General features: G+C 48.5%; 3 protein-coding genes across 4 annotated transcripts; 2 read left to right on the top strand and 1 right to left on the bottom strand.

The window, feature by feature from the left end:
- Positions 1-1848: 1848 nt before the first annotated feature.
- Positions 1849-13925, top strand: NACA (nascent polypeptide associated complex subunit alpha). 2 transcript variants are annotated; one of them, XM_075551449.1, is made up of 8 exons: positions 1849-1942; positions 2610-2681; positions 11391-11476; positions 12302-12379; positions 12637-12783; positions 13100-13228; positions 13397-13519; positions 13783-13925. In XM_075551449.1, exons 2-8 carry the CDS (start codon positions 2612-2614, stop codon positions 13795-13797), a joined length of 648 nt encoding a protein of 215 aa, XP_075407564.1. In that variant the 5' UTR covers positions 1849-1942; positions 2610-2611; the 3' UTR covers positions 13798-13925. The 2 variants fall into 2 exon arrangements, with proteins under 2 accessions (XP_075407564.1, XP_075407565.1); XM_075551450.1 differs by lacking the exon at positions 1849-1942 and adding an exon at positions 1950-2012.
- On the top strand, positions 5402-11383 carry LOC142450014 (uncharacterized). Its single transcript, XM_075551448.1, has one exon. The coding sequence runs from the start codon at positions 5553-5555 to the stop codon at positions 10395-10397; it is 4845 nt and encodes a 1614-aa protein (XP_075407563.1). The 5' UTR covers positions 5402-5552; the 3' UTR covers positions 10398-11383.
- A 4604-nt stretch (positions 13926-18529) lies between the features above and the next one.
- LOC142450875 (translationally-controlled tumor protein-like) lies at positions 18530-19063 on the bottom strand. Its single transcript, XM_075552811.1, has one exon. The coding sequence runs from the start codon at positions 19061-19063 to the stop codon at positions 18545-18547; it is 519 nt and encodes a 172-aa protein (XP_075408926.1). The 3' UTR covers positions 18530-18544.
- Positions 19064-19859: the final 796 nt, after the last annotated feature.

Genomic DNA, 19859 nt, shown 5'->3' on the forward strand with positions numbered 1-19859 from the left:
CTGCTTCAAAGGGCATCCACAATCATTTTAAAACAAATCAGATCGTTTTAGCTGGTTTAAGTAACCCAGGTACAAAACATCCCCTCACACAGGGGCCACAGGGAAGGGATGAGCCAACCAGGTAACAAAAAAGCACTGATGAAACGCAATATTCTGGTTCCTTGAGGCTTCCTCACCACCACCCCACTACCTGTCTGACCTGGGTCTGGTCTGTGCAGCCCTGTTCCCCGGCTCTCAGAGGATAGCCTGCTGAACTGTGTCTGCTCCTCCCCACCCCTGCCTCAATGCCAGAGCTGGACTTTGCAGCCTCTCCCCCCACATTCCAGGAAGTCAGTCCTTGGAAGACTGCAGCTGCAGCACCAGGAAGCCTCCCTTCTTAGCACAAGCACCATCAGCTTTCTTCACCTCATTGCATATTTCCCTGATCCACATCCTATAAATATCCCACTGCCCCACCAACAGGCAAGATATCCCTGACCTAATTCGGGTCTTGGAACCTGTCCAGGAGCTCAAGATGCTCCTGTCCCTTTCTGTGTTCTCCCTTCCCTTCCAGGGAGCTCTTTCCCTGCCCTAATAAAGCCACTCTTAACCTCATGTTCTTTGTCTCAATTCCACCTATGTTCCGTGTCTCAGCTTTTACCTCTCACTACCATGGCCCCAGTACTGCCTTTCACTGCGGGTTAGACAGGAGCATGTGCACAATTACAGGAATGGGAGTAGCTATACCAAGAGGGTAGGGGGAAGGTGTGGAGAGGAAGGGGGAACTGATTGCAATAATGGACACAACTACACACACCCCTCTAAGGGGACGAACGATAGAAACCATGGGGAAAGGGAGATAGCAGTCCATGTAAGATATGAAAACAATAATTTATAACTTATCAAGGGGTCACAAGGATTGGGGTGAGGGGGGAGGGACAAAAGAGCTGATACCAAGGGCTCAATAGAAAGTAAATGTCCAGAGATGAATGATGGCAACAGTGTACAGATGTGCTTGATACAACTGATGTAAGGGAAATGTTTTAATGTTAATTTTTTTAAATCTGGTGAAAGCTTTTGTAGGATTAAGAGTGTGGGGTTCGTGGCCCACCAACCTTTTCATTTGTAAAACGCTGGTTTTGCCGACTATTTTTCAAGACTCCTGGTGAATAAAGCATGGGAGCCCCTAAAATTAATGAGTTCCAGAAAACGGAAGAAGTTCCCAAGCCAGGCAAAAAGAATCCCTACTGTATGTCTATGTTTTTTTCTTGGGCGGGGATTCTCGATTTATCAGGTGAAGAATTCCTATGTTGCTATGATCAAGCCAAACTGTAGACAGTGACATGAAGAGGCTGGTTTCACCTATGGTCAGTGGAGAGCCTTAGAAAACACATCGTAGACATGCCCCCACATTGTGCGATTCAAAATTCCAGTAACTGGAGATTATAAATCGTGGATTTCAAAAATCAAGTAACACTCAGCCTCCTGGTGTGAAGCCAACCATTAGCGAGTTGGTTGCTGGGACAGCGAGTGTCACCGAGGCTGGTTCGCGCCGTGAGGAGTTAGGGGCCCGCATCATGGCTCTCCATGTGGAAAGGGTGATGGCGGCTTGGCGCCGTCGCTGCGTCCGGCTTCGCCCCGGAGAGTCTGCAATCCCAACCCACCACGAGGGACAGGCTCCCCGCGGGGTCGCTGCGAGCGGCTGGCCGGCGTTGTGTATGAAAAGGGGGTCCTTCTCGCCGAACGGAGGGCACCTCAGAACAGCCCGGCGGGGGGCGGCCAACGGGCGCGGCACGGAGGCAACGCCAGGCCACCTTCGCGCCGCGGGCAGGAAGCGCCGCCGGCGGCCTGACCCGGAATCGGACGCCGGCCCCGCCCCCGCGCGCCGCCCTCGGCAGCAGGCGCGGGTCACGCTCTCGTCCGCTCTCTTTCCGCCGCCATCTTGGCTCCGCGTCCCTGTGCGGTAAGTGCCGTCCGCGTCGCTCGCCTCTATCCGCCGCCATCCGCCTCTCTGGCGGGCGCAGCCGCCCGGGGTACGAAGTGGCGGAAAGCGGGGGTCCTGGTGGGGCCGCAGGGTCCCTCCGTGGCCTCGGGAAGGGCGGCCTTGAGGCCCCGGGACGAAATGGGGGCCGTGGTTGGTGGCCTGGCCGCAGCCAGGCAGACGGGCCGCGGGGAGTCCGGGGTTAGGGAGGTGGGTGCCGGGGGCGGGAAGGGCGTGCTTCTGTTGGGAGCGGCTCCCCAAGAAAACCGAAGGGGAAGGGGACACAGCCCTGGGAACGCCACCACCTCCAGCCCGGTCCCGAGTTCTTCCTGTAACAAACGAGTGCTGCGGCTCCATGTCAGCCGCGCACACACACACACACACAAAGTCGCTAAGCGGGAGCCCCGGCGGCCCGAGGCCGGCGGCGATCGGCTGGAAGGAGGGGCGAGGAGTCGGGGTGCCGGCGCGGTGGTGGTTTGGCCCGGGCCCTGGCCGGATTCGCCCCGCGTCCCCACGATCTGGGGGTGGACCGTCTCCAGGCGCCGCGCTCCTCTTCACCCGCGCAGCCCCCCCTGCAGATTTTCTGCCGTCCTTGACCCTGAGCGCGGGTCCCAGTGCACTCAGGCCTCCTTTTCTCCCCTTCCTTCAGAAATGCCCGGTGAAGCCACAGAAACCGTCCCTGCCACCGAGCAGGAGTTGCCCCAGCCCCAGGCTGAGACAGGTAGGTCCCCTGCCCCCCCACTGTAAGGGTGACCCAGAGGCCCTTGGCGGGGAACGTGAGGAAGGAGGCAGGCGTCTAAACTGCTGCTGGTCAGAACGTTAACCCCTCTGTACCGGAGGGATGGGATAAAAATAGTGTCTAAGGTTTGAGGCTACCAAGGGTTCCCCTAGGCTGCTTTGTGGTTTATGCCAACTGCCTCAAAGGGGGCTCTGGGGGGCCGAGGAAGGGGCTTGGTGACTGACCACTTGGAACTGGATGACACCAGGCCCAGGAGACGTGAGCGGCTGTGAAGTTGCAGGCAGCAAGTTGCATCAAGGTTTTAGATAGCAGGGCTTGGCACGGTGCCACCATCACATGGTCTGGATGACATGAGTACTCAAATGTGTCTTCTGACCTCCCAAGTCACTTAATTTGTTCTTGGTAGCTCAGGCTCGGGGACAGCCCCTGCAGCGACAGCCTGTCTGGAACTCAGGCCGCCCTGCCTTTGACTGCTGCGCCACTTTGACGTTGCTGGGTGCCCGGTATGGGGTTAACTTCTTGTGGAAATGTCTGTGCCCGAACCGTGGTGGGGGGGAAAGACATGTGAATGGTGATCTGTTTGCTGCCGAGTGAGTTTTGAAGATCCTCACGCTCTAGCTTCCATCCTCGCCTTTTATTATTTTAACGATCTCCTTTGTCTTTTGTAAGTAATTCCACTTCTCGTTTAAGGGCAGTTTTTGTCCCCTTTTGGAAGCAGATTATATGTAGTTTGTAGCCGAATGTGTTAAGGTCCACCCTCCCCACCTGTCTGATTTTAGCAGCTGAAGGGATTAATGCAGTTGCTAAAAAAGGCAGTGGCCCTACTGGGGGCCGAACTGTATGTGGTCTTTATTCTGCCATATCAGCGCTCAGTGAGGCCTAAGAAATCAAGAATCATTGAACAAGTTCGTTTATAACAGTGAAGGCTGAACTTGAGATGAATTTTGTATGATCTAGTTTCGAGTTTTCTCAAAACCGTTTACTTTGGAAGCAATGCCGATACAATGTTGTTAATGTATTCCTAAGTAGTCTGAATACTTATAACCCTAAAGGGTGTACAAGTAATAAATACACAGGATTTTGTCTGTCAGTATAATTAGTTGATCAGAATAAATGAGAACACTAGCTCATGAAATGAGTTATAATATTAAAGCAATCTATTTGGGCCTTTCCCCAACTCGAGGCCCAGGCAGAAGAAAAAAATACTCTTTGGAAGCTCTCCAAGAAAATTTTAACACTTTGTAAATTGTGAACTTGGTTGCTATAGGGTTTGTTAGGAGTTTTGTCATTCACACTAATCAAGGGATTGATCTAATCCTGTGTTGACTCTTCAATGGCAGGCACAGGCTTTCCCCGTGTTCCGAAAACCCTGTATTTAGCTTTAGTCTGGTGTTAAATATGGGTCTAGGCATAATGAAATATTTATGCAGATCGAGGTGGAGGAACCTGCTTGTTTTCTACTTCCAAAATAGAGCGACAGTCTGGTTTGACCAGTTGGGCTACAGTTTCCTTCATTCAGGCCCTACCCTGTGACTAAGCGCTCTTCCTGCAGCCCTTACAGCATGGCCTGGAAAGGTCTGGCGAGCTAGGGCTTCTGACCCTGTTGTATAAGGAGCGGTGGCTGAGTGCAGGGCTGTTGGTGCCAGCCTGCCTTCCGTGGGCATGGTTCTACTCTGTCTTCCATACAGGGTCGTGGCTAACCTGTTTGTGAGCGGGTTTGTTTGCTTATATTGTTTGAGGGGTGAATGAGACTACGACAATGTACTGCTTAGAGAGCGATCCTGGAAGGCGCCCTGGTGGCACTGCGGGCGAGGCATTGGGCTGCTTGACAACGAGGAAGGGTGGTAGTTCAACCCACCGTGTTCTGGGAAGAAAGGTGGGGCTGTAACTGCACCTTCCCAGAGACCCTACACAGGGGTCCTGGGCGGTGGAAGTGATAGCATGGCAGTGTGTCCCTGAAGAGGTTCCACTTCAAAGAAAACTGAAGTGCGCCTTCCTAAAAGATTCTTTAAAGGCCCTGAACACCTCACCACCCGACCCTTGACCTGTTGGGACCCTGAGGCTTTGAAGATTTGCATTTTCTCATTCAGCTTGGATTCCTCACCACTCACTGCCTTCATTCCCATCTTCAGAGAGAGAGAGAGAGAGTGTGTGTGTGTGTGTGTGTGAGAGAGAGAGAGAGATTGTGGGTGGACAAAAAGCTGTTCTGCGGAGCTACTGTTAGAGGCAGGTGTGGCTAAGAATGGAGTTCCACTTGAGGGAGGGACAGGACACTGGGGAAAGGCAGGCAGACATGTTATTCCCACCCCATGGCTGGACCTGTGAATAGTTTGCTTATTTGGGGGCGGGGGGTGGCATTGGTGATGAGAAAAGATTGTGTTCTCTCTTGACCCTGAATTATGTTTGGGAAAGGTTGCTGCCTGTCTAATCCTGTGTAGTCACTTCCATTCTCAGATGTAAGACTCCAGGGTTTCCTGTGAGGCATGGGGTACCAACTTGAGGCTGCATAACTCACCTTTGTTTTTTCCTTCCCTTTCCTCCTTGACCCCTGTTTGCTTTTATCCTCCAGCTGTGCGTCCTCTGCCTTCATCTTTGGGTGTCACTGCTACCTTGGGGCAGCCTCAACCTACCCTTCCCTCTCCTGGCCCTCTGGCAACCACTAACCAGCCTTCCCCATTCCCTTTGCCTTCTAATATTGCCTTCACCTCAACCCCATTTGAAGCTCCTTCTCCCCAGTCCTCAGGGATAGCCCTGCCTTTGGGGGCTGCCCCTCCTCCCTCTAGTACCCCAACATTCCTACCAGATTTGATAGGGCCTCCCATCTCCCCAGCTGCCTTAGCTCTGGCCTCTCCCATGATAGCTCCAGCTCTGAAAGGCGCCCATTCCCCTTCAGCTCCCCTGGCTCTAGTGGCCTTGGCACCTCCTGCAGGCCAGAAGGGCTCTACTTTCCCACCTAACCCTCTGACTTCACCTCCAGTTGCTGCAGCTGAGTCAGTCCCAGTAACATCTGTCTCGACTCCCGTGGTTCCCTCGGACCCCAAGGCCTCGTCTGGTCAAGTTCCCTCCCAGGTAGTCCCTAATCCAAAAGGTACATCCATCTGTCCAGGTAAGGTGGATGCTCGTCCACCCCACCATGAAGCTCCCTTGGCTTCTTCCCAGTGTGGATGGGCAGCCTGTCCCGAGTTGGCACCCATCAGTCCCTTAGTTAGCACTCCCCCTCAGGTCCAAGGTGACCCCGCCCCTTCAACTCTAACTCCTCCACAAAACCTGGTAACCGGAAAGGAGCCCCTTGCTTCCCCTGCTGCCTCATCTTTTTCGGCCCCAGTTCCTCCTATGGCCACGTCCCAAAAGACTGTGACTCCCAGTGACCCACTTTTCCTGCCTACTCTGGGCTCTCTTCCACCTTTAAGTCAAATAACTCCCTCAAATCCTACAGTGGAGAACATTTCTTCAGGTCACTCCCACATGGGAGGAGTCTCTTACCCTTCTCAGAGGTCTGTGATTCCTCCTATTCCTTTGAGAAATGAGACGGTTCCTGCTGCTGGGACTGCTTTTCCCTTGGCTCCACCTTCCCTTCTGCATCGTGACAGAGGCACCTCAGCTCTCACTAGTGTGGCTTCTCAAGGCTCTTCTGACACCACTAACCAGCAGCAGCCTTTGGTGACCCGGGATCCTCTCACTTCTCCAGGGAGTCCGGGCTTAAAAGAAATGGTGTCATCTGTTGGAGCCACCCCACTTGTGATGACTGGCCCTTCTATAATTTCTGTTGTTCCTCGTACTATTGAGGCCACTACTGGTCTGTCTCCACCAGTTTCATCAGGTCCCATCAATAGTAAGAGCCCAACTTCGCAAGCCGCATTGGTTAAGGTGCCTATGAGCCCTCCTTCTCAAGGGATAAGCAGTTTGGAGACACCAGACTCAGCTCCTCTGTCAGCCTTTGAAGATTCCAGAAGTGTCCCCACTTCGATATTAGTTAAACTCCCAAGTCAGAAAGATTTCCAGACTCTACCTGCCTCTCCTGCAGGAGTCCCTGTTTCTCCAGCCCAGGCAGGACATCCCTCTAATAAAGACTCTCCTCCATCAATCTTGGCAATCCCTAAAGATTCCCCTTCTCCCCAAAGTACATCTTCTCTAGAAAGGTCTCTTTCTCCTGAAGCCACCCTAGCAAAGAAAAGCCTTGTAGAGCCTCTGCCAGGACTTGAGCCAGCCAGCATTGGTACCTTTCCTCCAGGAGTTCTTAACTCTCCAACATCTGTAATCCAGACAAATCCCTCTCCACCAACTGTAGCTTCCACAGGCCTCCCAAGTAAGAAAGATTCTGCTACCCCCACCGGGGTGGCTCTTGGAACGGCCAAAGGTACATCAACATCAGTGTCTGCAGCCAGCCCTTTTCTTGAAGGAGCTATCTCTTCACTTGCTGGAAGCCACCCCTCTGAGAAGGGTCCTTCCACTCTTGCTACTTTACCTTCGCTTCCTTCATCCGCTGGAGGGTGTCTTGTGTCTCCAGCTGTGGCTTCCTCCCCCCAGGATTTTTCTGCTTCTCCAGTTACCTTGCCACTGGTCCCTGAAATCCCCAAGTCTGTGCCCTTTCCCTCTCTTACCTCAGCTGGGATTCCTTCAGAGGCAAAGAAAGTCGACAGTATTTCTTATGCCTTAGCGTTGGCGCCTGCAGCCTCTCCTGAAGGGCCGCCAGGTGAGGCCTCTGACGCTCCTGTCACCGTGTCTTCCAAAGGAAGTTACCTGGTTGACAACCCATCTACTTTAAGGACCAGTGCAGCTCCTCAGACTGAAAGACATGTGACAAAGAAAGATTCCACTCCTCCTGCTTTGACTCTCGCTCCTGTTTCTCAAAATGAACCTGTCCCTGTTTCTCTGGGTGGGAATCTTCCGACCCCTGTGTCGCCACTCGAAGCTTCCCTTCTTCCCGAGGTCAGTCTATCTTGTCAAGGCCCTCAGGGCTTACAAGCCAAGAAGCACCCATCCCCTAAAGGGCCTCCCACTTCCACACCTGGGGCTACTCCTCCTACCAAAGGGGTCCCAGGAACCCCTTCCTCAAAAAAGAGCCCCACTCCATCGCCTGTGGCTCCACTGTCTGCCAAAAAGGCCCTAGCAGGAGCATCCCCCAAGGAGGCCACCACTCCCCCACCTACAGCTCTCCCCTCTGACAAACCCACAGTGGACCCAGCAACTCAGTTCACTAAAGATCTCTTTATTCCCCCGCCCGCGGCTCCTTCCAAAGGGGCCCCCACTCCACCTGTAGTCCTTCCTCCCAAAGGGGCCCTAACAACTCAGTCCACCAGTGTCACCACTCCCTTACCTGTGGCTCCTTCCCCTTCGAAATCCAAAAAGACCCCAGCGGCTCAGTCCACTGAAGATGTCCCCACTCCCCCACCCGCGGCTCCTTCCAAATCCAAAAAGACCCCAGCGGCTCAGTCCACTGAGGATGTCCCCACTCCCCCACCCGCGGCTCCTTCCAAATCCAAAAAGACCCCAGCGGCTCAGTCCACTGAGGATGTCCCCACTCCCCCACCCGCGGCTCCTTCCAAATCCAAAAAGACCCCAGCGGCTCAGTCCACTGAGGATGTCCCCACTCCCCCACCCGTGGCTCCTTCCAAATCCAAAAGGACCCCAGCAGCTCAGTCGACAGGTAATGACCTTACTCCCCCACCTGTCACTTCCAAATCAAAGGGGGGTCCCCCAACAACTCAATCCATCAATGTCCCCATTCCCCCACCTATCACTTCTTCCAAAGGGATCCCAGCAGCACCATCCCCTAAGGGGGCAGAGGACCCCACTTCCCCACTTGTAGCAACTCTTTCTCCCAAAGGGATCCCAACAGCATCATCTCTCAAGGAAACCCCCACTGCTCCATCTGTGACACCTCCCTCTTCCAAGTCCAAAGGGGCCCCAGCAGTAGCAGCCTCCAGAGACAAAGGTACTGCCCCTCCTGTGACTCCTCCCTCTCCCAAAGATGCCCCCATTGCTGCTCCTGTGACTCCTCCCTCTTCCAAGTCCAAAGGGGCAGCAGCAGCTTCCAAAGACAAAGGATCTGCCCCTCCTGTGACTCCTCCCTCTCCCAAAGAGACCCCCATTTCTCCTGAGACTCTTCCCTCTCCCAAAGATGCCCCAGCAGCACTATCCCCCAAAGATGCTCCTTCCTCTTCCAAGTCCAAAGGGGCCCCAGCAGCTTCCAAAGACAAAGGCGCTGCCCCTCCTGTGACTCCTCCCTCTCCCAAAGATGCCCCAGCAGCAGCAGCTTCCAAAGACAAAGGCGCTGCCCCTCCTGTAACTCCTCCCTCTTCCAAAGAGACCCCCATTGCTGCTCCTGTGACTCCTCCCTCTTCCAAGTCCAAAGGGGCCCCAGCAGTAGCAGCTTCCAAAGACAAAGGCGCTGCCCCTCTTGTGACTCCTCCCTCTCCCAAAGATGCCCCCATTGCTGCTCCTGTGAGCCCTCCCAAAGGGGGGGCCCCAGCAGCATCATCCCGCAAAGTGGCTCCTGCTCCCCCACCTGTGGCCCCTCCCTCTTCCAAATCCAAAGGGGCTGCAGCAACTCAGACTACCAGAGATGTTCCTACTCCCCCACCTGTGGTTTCTCCTCCCACAACTCTGTCCTCCAAAGATATGCCCGCACCCCCTCATGTAACTCTTCCCTCTTCTAAATCTAAAGGGGCCCCAGCGGCATCATCCCCAAAGGGGGCTCCCACTTCTCCACCTGTGACTCCTCCCTCCACATCTAAAGGGGGCTCGGGGACACCATCCCCCAAGGCAGCCTCAGCAACTCCACCCACCAAAAATGCCCCCACTCTACCACCCGTGGTGACTCCTTCCAAAGAGACTCCAGCAGCCCCATCCTCCCAAAAGGCCCCCACTCCCCCATCTGTGACTCCTCCCTCTTCCAAAAAGACCCCAACAACCCCATCCCCTAAAGAATTCCCTACTTCCCCAGCTGCAGTCATCTGCCCCTTAGAGGCCATTCCCCCTCAAACTTCGAAAGGACTCTCCTCGAAGAAATGCCCTGCAGCTCTCAAAGAAGTCTTGATTACGCCCACTCCAGAAAGTGCCTCAGCTATCAACGCTCCCACTCAGAAAGATCTACCAGCCAAGAAGGGTTCTGCTCCTTCCCCTTCATCGTGCCCACATGCCTCAGCTAAGCATGACACTGAAGTCTCTGCTCCCAAGGCTCCCGCCAAAACCACCCTCATTTCCCCCATGAAGGGCAAAGATCCTGTACATGCCCCAAAAGTTTCCTTGGTTCCTCCTCCTGAATCTAAGACCTCTACCCCTCTTGCATCACCTGCCCTTGAGACGGTCCTTCCTAAAACTGGATCAGCATCTGTCTCTCCAGCACCCGCCCCACCAGTCTCTCTGCCTCTCGCTCCCTCCCCAGTTCCCCCTCTGCTTCCTAAACAGCAATTTCTGCCGTCCTCACCTGGCCTGGTGCTGGAATCACCCCATAAGCCTCCAGCATCTGCTGATGAGGATGAGCTGCCGCCTCTGATTCCCCCGGAACCAATCTCTGGGGGAGTGCCTTTCCAGCCGGTCCTCGTCAACATGCCCACTCCCAAATCTGCTGGGATCCCTGCCCCAACCCCCTCTGCCAAGCAGCCCATTCTGAAGAACAACAAGGGTATTTGCCTTGGTTTGCTGTGTGCATGGTGTGTCGCCCACCCCCTTCTTGGGGCTGCCCACCAATACTAACTGTAGGGTGCGCCGCTTCCTCCACTCTTACCTGTGTAGAATATAGAATGATAACTTTTACGTGCAAAAACTTTAGAAAACAAAATCTTGGTTTTCATCACCTCAGAATAGTCCCTTATATGTTACCTTTGTGACTAGTGACCAGACTAAACCCTGAGCTTGGCATCTTTTTTACCTAAATGATCTGACATTGAAAACCAAGACCTACTAGATCTATAATGTGTTCTAATTTCTACTTCATCACTAACCTTGTCCCTGGGCCTGGGATTTGCTAAATTATTGGGGTATCTGAGTCTATTTGAATTTCTTTTTACCTAGTAACAACCAGTTGCCCAGGGACGCCCTTTCTTAAACATGTAGAGAGACCTGTTTTCCTAGCTTCAGAATGGTGCCTTTTTCTCTCTCTCTCTGTAGTCTTGTTGATGCTTGTTCTTTCATTTGAAAGAAGCTTAAAATATTGGCCTTTTCTCTGGGCGGGATGGTGGGAGCTGACTTAAGAGTTAAAAGACTGGAATCATTGAGAATCTTCAAGCTACATTGATGAGATCAATTGCAAAGGGGAGTGGTTTGAAAAATAAGGCTGGCTGTGTGTACACAACTGCTTCTGACCGGCTTCCACAGTGTGTTTTATTGTCTTCACAACTGTATCTTGGAAACGTGCAGAACTTTTCTGGGTTGGTCGGGCTTTGGGTGAAACTTAGAGTGACAGATATCCTTGTTACATGGCTTATGTCCTGAGGAAAAATAAACAGTCATGGTATATAAACTGCTAGACTGTGTTGAGATTACCCATCATTCTTGGGCCTGGGTCTTTAATAGCTGTGTACACACTTGTTTTTGATTCAGTTGGTATCTGAAGCTGGCTTCACACAAATGAGTATTTTTACATTGAACTTTGGGAAGTCTAGAATAAACCCGTGACCTAGTACAGGCAAGTTATGGTGAGATCCATCCTTTCTACTATGAAACGGTAAAAGTTGTTTGTCTTCTTAGGATCTGGAACAGAATCTGACAGTGATGAGTCAGTACCAGAGCTTGAGGAGCAGGATTCCACACAGGCCACCACACAACAAGCCCAGGTGAGTGTTGTCTTACTGGCCGGTCTGAGCATTGGGGTCAGGGAAGCGTTGAACCAGGATTGAACAGAGAAACTGGTTTGTACAGGTAGACCCCAGGTTTGGGAACGAAACCCATTCCTTAAGTTGACAAGTGCATACAGTTGTTATTCAGCCTTACTGTAACTCAAGAGGAGGTCCCGTGTCACTGTCGGGTGAGCATTGGACTAGTGACCTCCAGTCATAACATTATTTTCATTGCTGCTTCATCACTGTCGTTTTGCTACTGTTATGAATTATGTAAACATCTGATATACGGGGTATGTTTTCATTTTTACAAATTGAACATAATTAAAACTGATTAATCGCAAAAAGAATGTAATTTACACATTGAATATTTCTAATGACAAATAAATGAAATTTATGCTACTCCATGTGTTGAAGCATGGTGTAGCATAGGTAACAGTCTTCATGCCGGGTACTCCTATACAGGTATATCTGCATGGGGATGGACCCGCCTGGAGACAGACAAGAGTCACCATGTGTCAGTTCCTAAGACCATGAAGATAGGTCTTTTCCTATGGTCTTAGGCCACCCCTGTGAAAGGGTCATTCCACCCCTAGGGTGAGAACCGCTGGACTACGCCTTTCGGATGATGTAGAATCTACACGTGCAGCTAGAGAGGGTGATTGTGAAAGAATTTTTAGGGTTCAGTCATTTTGGAGTGAGGGGACAAATTTGCATACTATTACAGGGCAATTGGAGGTTGCCTGTATTTGGAACTGTGAAAGTTAGTAAGTAGAATGCTGCGTGTGGGCTTGGGTCCTCATAGCTACTCTGTCTTCTTAGTTGGCAGCGGCAGCCGAAATCGATGAGGAACCAGTCAGTAAAGCAAAGCAGAGTCGGAGTGAAAAGAAGGCACGAAAGGTAAGGTGCTTTGTTGTGGAGCAGGGGGTGGGAAGGAATACATACAGTGGAACTCTTGGTCCTGGTGGAATCATAATTAAATAAACAAAACTTATATGGCAGAGAACCCAAGAGTCCTGGAAATCCAGTGCCCTGTTGTTAACAAAAAATTTTTCTTAGCCCAGGAAACGGCTTTGGTTTGGTTTAATAGGGTTATTTTGTTCCTGGCACTGCTGCTAACCAAGTTGACAGCCTGGTGTTTTATTTCTGTTCTTTAGGCTATGTCCAAACTGGGTCTTCGGCAAGTCACAGGGGTCACTAGGGTCACCATCCGGAAATCTAAGAATATCCTCTTTGTCATCACAAAGCCAGATGTCTACAAGAGCCCTGCTTCAGACACCTACATAGTTTTTGGGGAAGCCAAGGTAAGCCAGGTTTTCTTGGGAGTTCTTGACCTTGGTGGCCACTAGATTTTCGTTCAAGGCCTGCCCTGTGCTTTATCAGATACTTGGTTCGGGCAGATCATACTCTCCAATTATTGTTTCGAAATATCCCCAGACATTGTTCAAAAACTGCCCATTAGGAAATTGGTTCCACCCTAATCTTCTCTTTCTGTAGTGATATGTCATAGTTGAGGGCAAGCCTATTCTGCTATACAGTAGATCCCTTGAGTTTGGAAAAGGCGTGGTTTTGTTTACCACAGACGAATCTCACATGAAATCTGTATTCTGTGACCCATAGATTGAGGATTTATCTCAGCAAGCACAGCTAGCAGCTGCTGAGAAGTTCAAAGTTCAAGGTGAGGCAGTCTCGAACATTCAAGAAAACACACAAACTCCAACTGTGCAAGAGGAGAGTGAAGAGGAAGAGGTAAACTGAAAAATGTTTTTCTTTTCATTTATGTTGGAGGGCTCCTATGGTGTTTTAATAACAACTAGGTTCGTGTTCTTATTGAAGAGGCTATAGCCTGCCTACATATAACTTTGGGAGACTGCCTTTTAGTTTATTGAGGGTTTGTTTGTTTTCCCCCTTTTTTAGGTTGATGAAACAGGTGTGGAAGTTAAGGACATAGAATTGGTCATGTCACAAGCAAATGTATCCAGAGCAAAGGCAGTCCGGGCCTTGAAGAACAACAGTAATGATATTGTAAATGCTATTATGGTAAGCATCTAAGTCTTCCTTCACTTTCTACCCTGACCAATTCTGATGCGTTTTTGAGAATCTAGTACATTGTTGAATTTAACCCGGAATAGCCCTCACGATAGCCTCCTGAGCATGAGTAATGGCTGTATTTGCTCACCTGAACATCGCCAGCTCTGCAGTTTTATTCCAAAACCTATTGAACATTGACTCAGATTTGGATGGCCTGAAATCTCCCAGTTTGCCTTGAACTGCCTCTGACTGTCTTTTCTTTTCCCTTGCAGGAATTAACCATGTAACCATCTGAAAACAAAGGACACACACACCACGCCCCCCCCCTTTTTTTTTTTTTTGGTGTTTCAGAAGCGTAACTATGTTTGGTTTGAAATTTGTACTGTTTCTATCAATAAAGTTATGGCTTGGATGAGCCCAGTGGGTGTGTGGTCTCTTCCCCACAAGAGTGTGAAGGCTGCAGAGGCAAGAACAAAAACTACCTTTCAGACCTCAGTTCCTGTTGAGAAGATGCACAGGCCCCTTTCACAGGGGTCGCCCAGTTCATAACAGGAGCAAGATTACAGTCATGAAACAGCAACAAAAATAATTTTATGGTTGGGGGTGTACCACAACATGAACTGTATTAAAGGGTCTCCCATTCCCTCACACCTCCCTTTACAGAGTTTAACCAACTGCTGCTTCGTGATGGTGCTTGACAGGTAGTACGAGTGCTGCCCTCAGTACTGGAATCTTCACCCAAGGACATAGCTACATCACTTCCCCTGGTACCATTACTTACTCTTTGCCTTCAACCTTATTTTTCCCTGCTGCACTTCTGAAGTTCACTGCTAATATCCCCCTATTTCCACTGTGATTAATTGTCTGGTATTATGGAATGGATAGTTGAGAATAAACCTTTTGAGGAGGAGTTACACTCCTTCCTGGTTAATTTCAAACTGATCGGTCAACAAGTGAACAATGACGTGTAAGTTTTTATTAATATGTACAGCTGAACGTACCAATTCAATAGTTTGTATGTATGCAATTTGGTGATTGATGGCATTCTTCAAAGGGTGTAACCATTCATAAAACCCTCTGAATTTTCCCTCATTAACTTGGTGTCTGTAAGGTTCCTATCATGAGTTAGCAACTTGACCCCTTAGGAAAATAGTGTTCTAGGCAGACCTCTTAGTGAAACTAAACTATTCACAATTTTAAAGCCTCGTTAGTTGGTAATTTTGGTTCACAGTTTAAAGATTGTCTCAGCAATAGTTTCAAGACTCAGCCACCCCACATGGCTCCAGAAGTTGTTTCCTCCTTTTGATCAGGGGCCATCTGCAGAACCTTTCCTCAAAAATGTTCATTAATGGTAGCCAGGCACCATCCAGTTCTGGACTTAGAGCAAAGGCTGGAGACAGTGAGCCGTACATCTCATACTCTTCCTGACTGCTGCTCCCGGTGTTTAGAGAACTGTATTTTGACAGTGACGTTACAATCCTGTAGCAGGCCTGATCTGGATTAATACACCTATAATTCAAAACAGTTAAGGCCAATAGTGTCGATTACCCCCTAATCCTGTTCTCAGAGGAGACCACTATGGCCTGGTTCGTTTCTATGCATGGATTGGTCTTAATAGGTAGCTAGATATCCAAAGAAATTCATATTCTGCAAACGAATAATGAGAAGTTTCCTGCAGATTGTTTTTCAGTTCCATTTTAGTTACAGCAGTAGATAAAACCCTGTCCATTCTCTTTCTGGCCCCCTGTGGCCTGGCTTTTATCTCAACCACTCCACTTAAAGGGGCCTCACAAAAGTCAACTAATTCCTGTGGACTCACATGGTTACATTTGTCTCCAAGTTTACTGATGCCATTTTCTTGGATTCTCAAGGGTGAGGTATAAAGAGGCTTTTCCCCAGCTGGTCTCCCCCAGGTATATGTCAGACCCAGGACACTGCAACTAATGGTAAATGTCAAAGTTATCTCCTTGAGGATAGCCATCCACAGCAAGTAGACTACTGTCTGGTCCATCGGACAAGGGAACTCTGATGGTAAGGACAGTGGATTACTTTCCAAGAAGGGCTCAAAAGAAATCAACGTACCAGCTCAAGGACAACCAAGGTTAGGCTGCCATCCTGAATCTAGGATCTGTCCATCTTGTCACGTGTACCCCTAATCCCTTCTCTTCCTTTTGTGTGTAAACCCCTAGATTGTCCACCCACCCCCCCATTGCTGTGTTGCCTATGGTACTAGCCCTTCCTGTGTTGTATGTCATTACCTGTAATCAGGGGACTTGCACGCCCCCAAGTATATATAAGCCTTGGTTAGAAATAAATTTCTTGCCTCCCTCCCACACTCTGGGCCAACCTAGCTGCTGAGATCATGGCCGTCCAGAAGAGTATGCTACCATAAAATGTCTGACTTATTTTACTTGATTATTCTGTATGACTTTACTATAATCTTTATATATATAATAGCCATCCAATTGCACCTACGGGCCCGTGATACCTGTCAGGCTGGTTTCCCTGACACTTAAGTTTGGTTAATCTTCAGTTTCAGCATGCCCAAATCTTTGCCACTCCCAAAGCCGTCAAGTTTGAGCCCATGGTTGCAGCCACTGAGTCAGACCATCATTAAGGCTCTTCCCTTTCTCATTGATTTACCAAGTGTAGTGTCCTTTTCCAAAGACCAGCCTTGCGAAGAGCTCCAAAGTCCAGGAGGAGAACTCTGACCGTGCTCGCTTCTAAGCAGCAGCATGGCCTCTTCCAAGACATTTGTTTGTGTGGCAGTCGATGGTGCGTGCATTAATCTTTGCCAACACAGAACCATTCATCATGTGCATCAGTTTGCTACAAGAATTGATGCATATGAGGTGATTTTTTTTCAATGGTTCAGTCAGATTCACTTTAGTTTTCAAACTGATGATCTTGCTCTTTAACACTTTAAAGAAGTCTCGCCAAAAATTTCCCGATACAAAAAAACTTCATTTATTTACTGCTGCTTCCATGAAGGTTGATTATGGATCCAAGAAAAGTTAACTGACAACTTCCATCTTTTCTCTGCTTATTATGTGTTTAGTCCAGTTTTGTTTACTCTGAGTTGCAATCCATATTGAAAGCTGTAGTCTTTGAACTTCATCAGTATATGCTTCAGAGAACGTGTTTCAACAGCAGTTAAGCTATGTGCATATTGCAAGTTGTTAACGAAACTTTCTCCCACTCGAATACCCCAATCTTCACATAGTCCGACGTCTTAAGTTATTTGTGCAACATATAGATTGAAAAAGGATGGTAAAAAAATATATAACCCTAAAACACCTTTCCTGATTTTAAACCAATAGTCTTGTTCAGTTCAAAAGACTGTCTCTTGGTCTATGTACAGTTTCTGCATGAGCACAATTAAGTGATCCATACCATTGAAAGCCTTTGCATGTAAATCTTTTTCCTTTTTGGTATTCTCTACTTTCTGTCAAGATCCATCTTAGGTCAGCAATGATATTCCCTCATTCCATACTCCCTTCTAAATCTGGCAGAATTCCTAGCAGCTCCCTGTCAATGACTACAACTATTTTTTAATTACCTTGAGTAAAATTCTACTTGTGTGTAATATTAGTGACATTTGATAATTTCCACATTCCATTGGTCGACTGTCTGGAATTTGCACAAATATGGATCTCTTCAGGTCAGTTGGCAGACAATTGAGTGCTACCAGCGCTGCACCAATTTCCGGAAACATCACTGATGTTCTGTCAATTCCTGGAGCCTTGTTTTTCGTCAATTCCATTGCTGCAACTTGGACTTCTTCCTTCAATACTACTGGTTCTTGTTCATATGCTATCCCTTGAAATGTTTGAACATAAATTGATTGGGGTCCTGATCGATCATTCTTTTTCCCATACATCTTTTGATGCTTCCTGCATCATTCCTTACTTTGCCCATAGAATCCTTTCCAACTAGGGACTTGAATTATTTTTTTCTTCAATTCTTTCAGCTAGAGCAATGCTGAGTGTTTTCTTCCCTTTTGATGTTGTGTCCCCGTCTTTATACATTTCATTATGATGCTTACTCTTAAGTTCCCCTTTGAAATTTTCTTTTCGCCTTTGCATGTTTTCATTCCCTATAGCTTCTGTACATTCAAGAGCAAGTTTCAAAGTCTCTTCTAGCATACACATTCTGATCTTTTTTCCCCTTTTTAATAACCTTTTGTTTTTTCATGTATAATGTTCTTGATGTCATCTCATAACTCCTATGATTTTCAGTCATTAATATTCAATGCCTCCTCCCCCCCCAACTACCATGATCTGAATTCTACCTTGCAAGTCTGGATAGAGCAGAGCATGTACACTGGTGCAGATAGGAGCTGGAGGCACAGGGAATCCAGGGCGGATGATCCCTTCAGGACCAGGGGTGTGAGGGGCGATACTGGGAGGGTAGAGGGTGAGTAGGTTGGAAAGAAGGAACCGATTACAAGGATTTACATGTGACCTCCCTGGGGGACGGACAACAGAAAAGAAGGTGAAGGGAGACGCCGGACGGGGCAAGATATGACAAAATAATTTATAAATTATCAAGTGCTCATGAGGGAAGAGGAAACGGGGAGGGAGGGGGAAAAAAGAGCACTTGATGCCAAGGGCTTAAGTGGAGAGCAAATGCTTTGAAAATGATGAGGGCAAAGAAGGTACAGATGTGCTTTATACAATTGATGTATGTATGGATTGTGATGAGTTGTATGAGTCCCTAATAAAAATTTTTAAGAAAAAAATAGAAATTATTAAATCTAATGTGTGCATTTTGATAAATATAATAATAATCATCTATAAAAAATAAAAGAAAAAGACTATTCAATGCCTCAAATATATTCTTTTTATTTTTAGTTTAAATGCATTTTATTTTAGACAACCTACACATTTTTTTACTTAAAAAAAAAAAGCCTCCACTCCAAATAAATCAAGGTCAAAAGTAAATTATATCAGTTCCGTCTGTCTAAGTCCTGGTGTCATGTGGATGAACAGCAGCCAGTCAGGATGAGGCATCGGTCGTAAGTTGCCCACTGTGTTAACATTTCTCCATCTGTAAGCCATCCTTAAAGAAGATCATATGTGGGGTGACACCATCTTCACGGTAGTCCAGCAGAGCAACAATGCCATCTGGATTCATGTTCTCACCAATAAAGAACTGGTAGTTTTTGAAATTTGCAAGGATGTTCTTCATTTGTTCTGCAGCACCTGTCATAAAAGGCTTTATTCTTTCTGGTTTCTGTTCTTCAAGTTTGCCTTTGATTGATTTCATGTAGTCTTTGATGTACTTCTTGTAGGCTTCTTTTGTGAAGCTGGTTTCCTGCAAGTGATGGTTCATGACAATATCAACACCAGTGACCACGGTGCTTTCTGCTGCATCACCATCGGGGCCTTCAGCTGAGGCGTTATCCCCAATGAGGGAGTCATCGATGGCACCTTCAGCCCTACTGACCACCTTCCCCTCCACTTCCAGACACAGCCCGTCTGCGATCTCCTGGATCTTGTAGATGTCGGGGAACATCTCATCATGGCTGATGAGGTCCCGGTAGATGATCATGATGGCTGAAGGGAGACAGCGGCGGTGCTAGCTTAGCAGGAGCCTGGAGCTCTGGAGCAAGGTGCGGCTGGAGCGGCGCTCAGGGGGGAGCGGGGAGCGGGCGGAAAGGGCAACCTCAAATCTATTCTTGAGATTTTTTCTAAATCCAAGTGGGATATAATCAAGTTCCTATTTTGACCCTAATGGACTTGTTTCCATTTTCATAAGCTTCAACCTGAACTTACACATGAGTAACTGATGATCTATTAAACAATTGACCACTAACGATTTTGGCTGATAATGTTCAGCTTCTCCATCACCTCTTTCCACAGATGTCATTTATTTGATTTCTGATTATTTGATGTGATGAAGTCAAAATGGGTGCATAAGCAGATGTGATGAAGAAAGCTGAAGGTGCCTGGCTATTAAAAGATATAGCACCTGGGGTCTTAAAGACTTCAAGATAAACAAGCAGCCATTTAACTGGGAAGCAACAAAGCCCACATGGAGAAGTACCCCAGCTTGTGTGATCATGTGGTGTCAATGGGATCGGGTATTAGAAGACCCAAAACAATCAATTACATCAATGCAAACATGGTCAGAGCAGAGACCCATAGCCCATCTCTGGGCAATTGGATGTCTCCTCACAGAAGGGTCACAAAGAAGGAATGAGTCAGCCAGGGTACAGTATAGCACCGATGAAACATGTAACATTTCTCTAGTTCTTTAATGCCTCCTTTCCCCCACTATCATGACCCTAGTTCTATCTTACAAATCCAGCTAGACCGGAGCATGTACACAGGTACAGATAAGAGCT

Source organism: Tenrec ecaudatus, chromosome 6, assembly GCF_050624435.1.
Source record: "Tenrec ecaudatus isolate mTenEca1 chromosome 6, mTenEca1.hap1, whole genome shotgun sequence".
Classification (NCBI taxonomy): domain Eukaryota; kingdom Metazoa; phylum Chordata; class Mammalia; order Afrosoricida; family Tenrecidae; genus Tenrec; species Tenrec ecaudatus.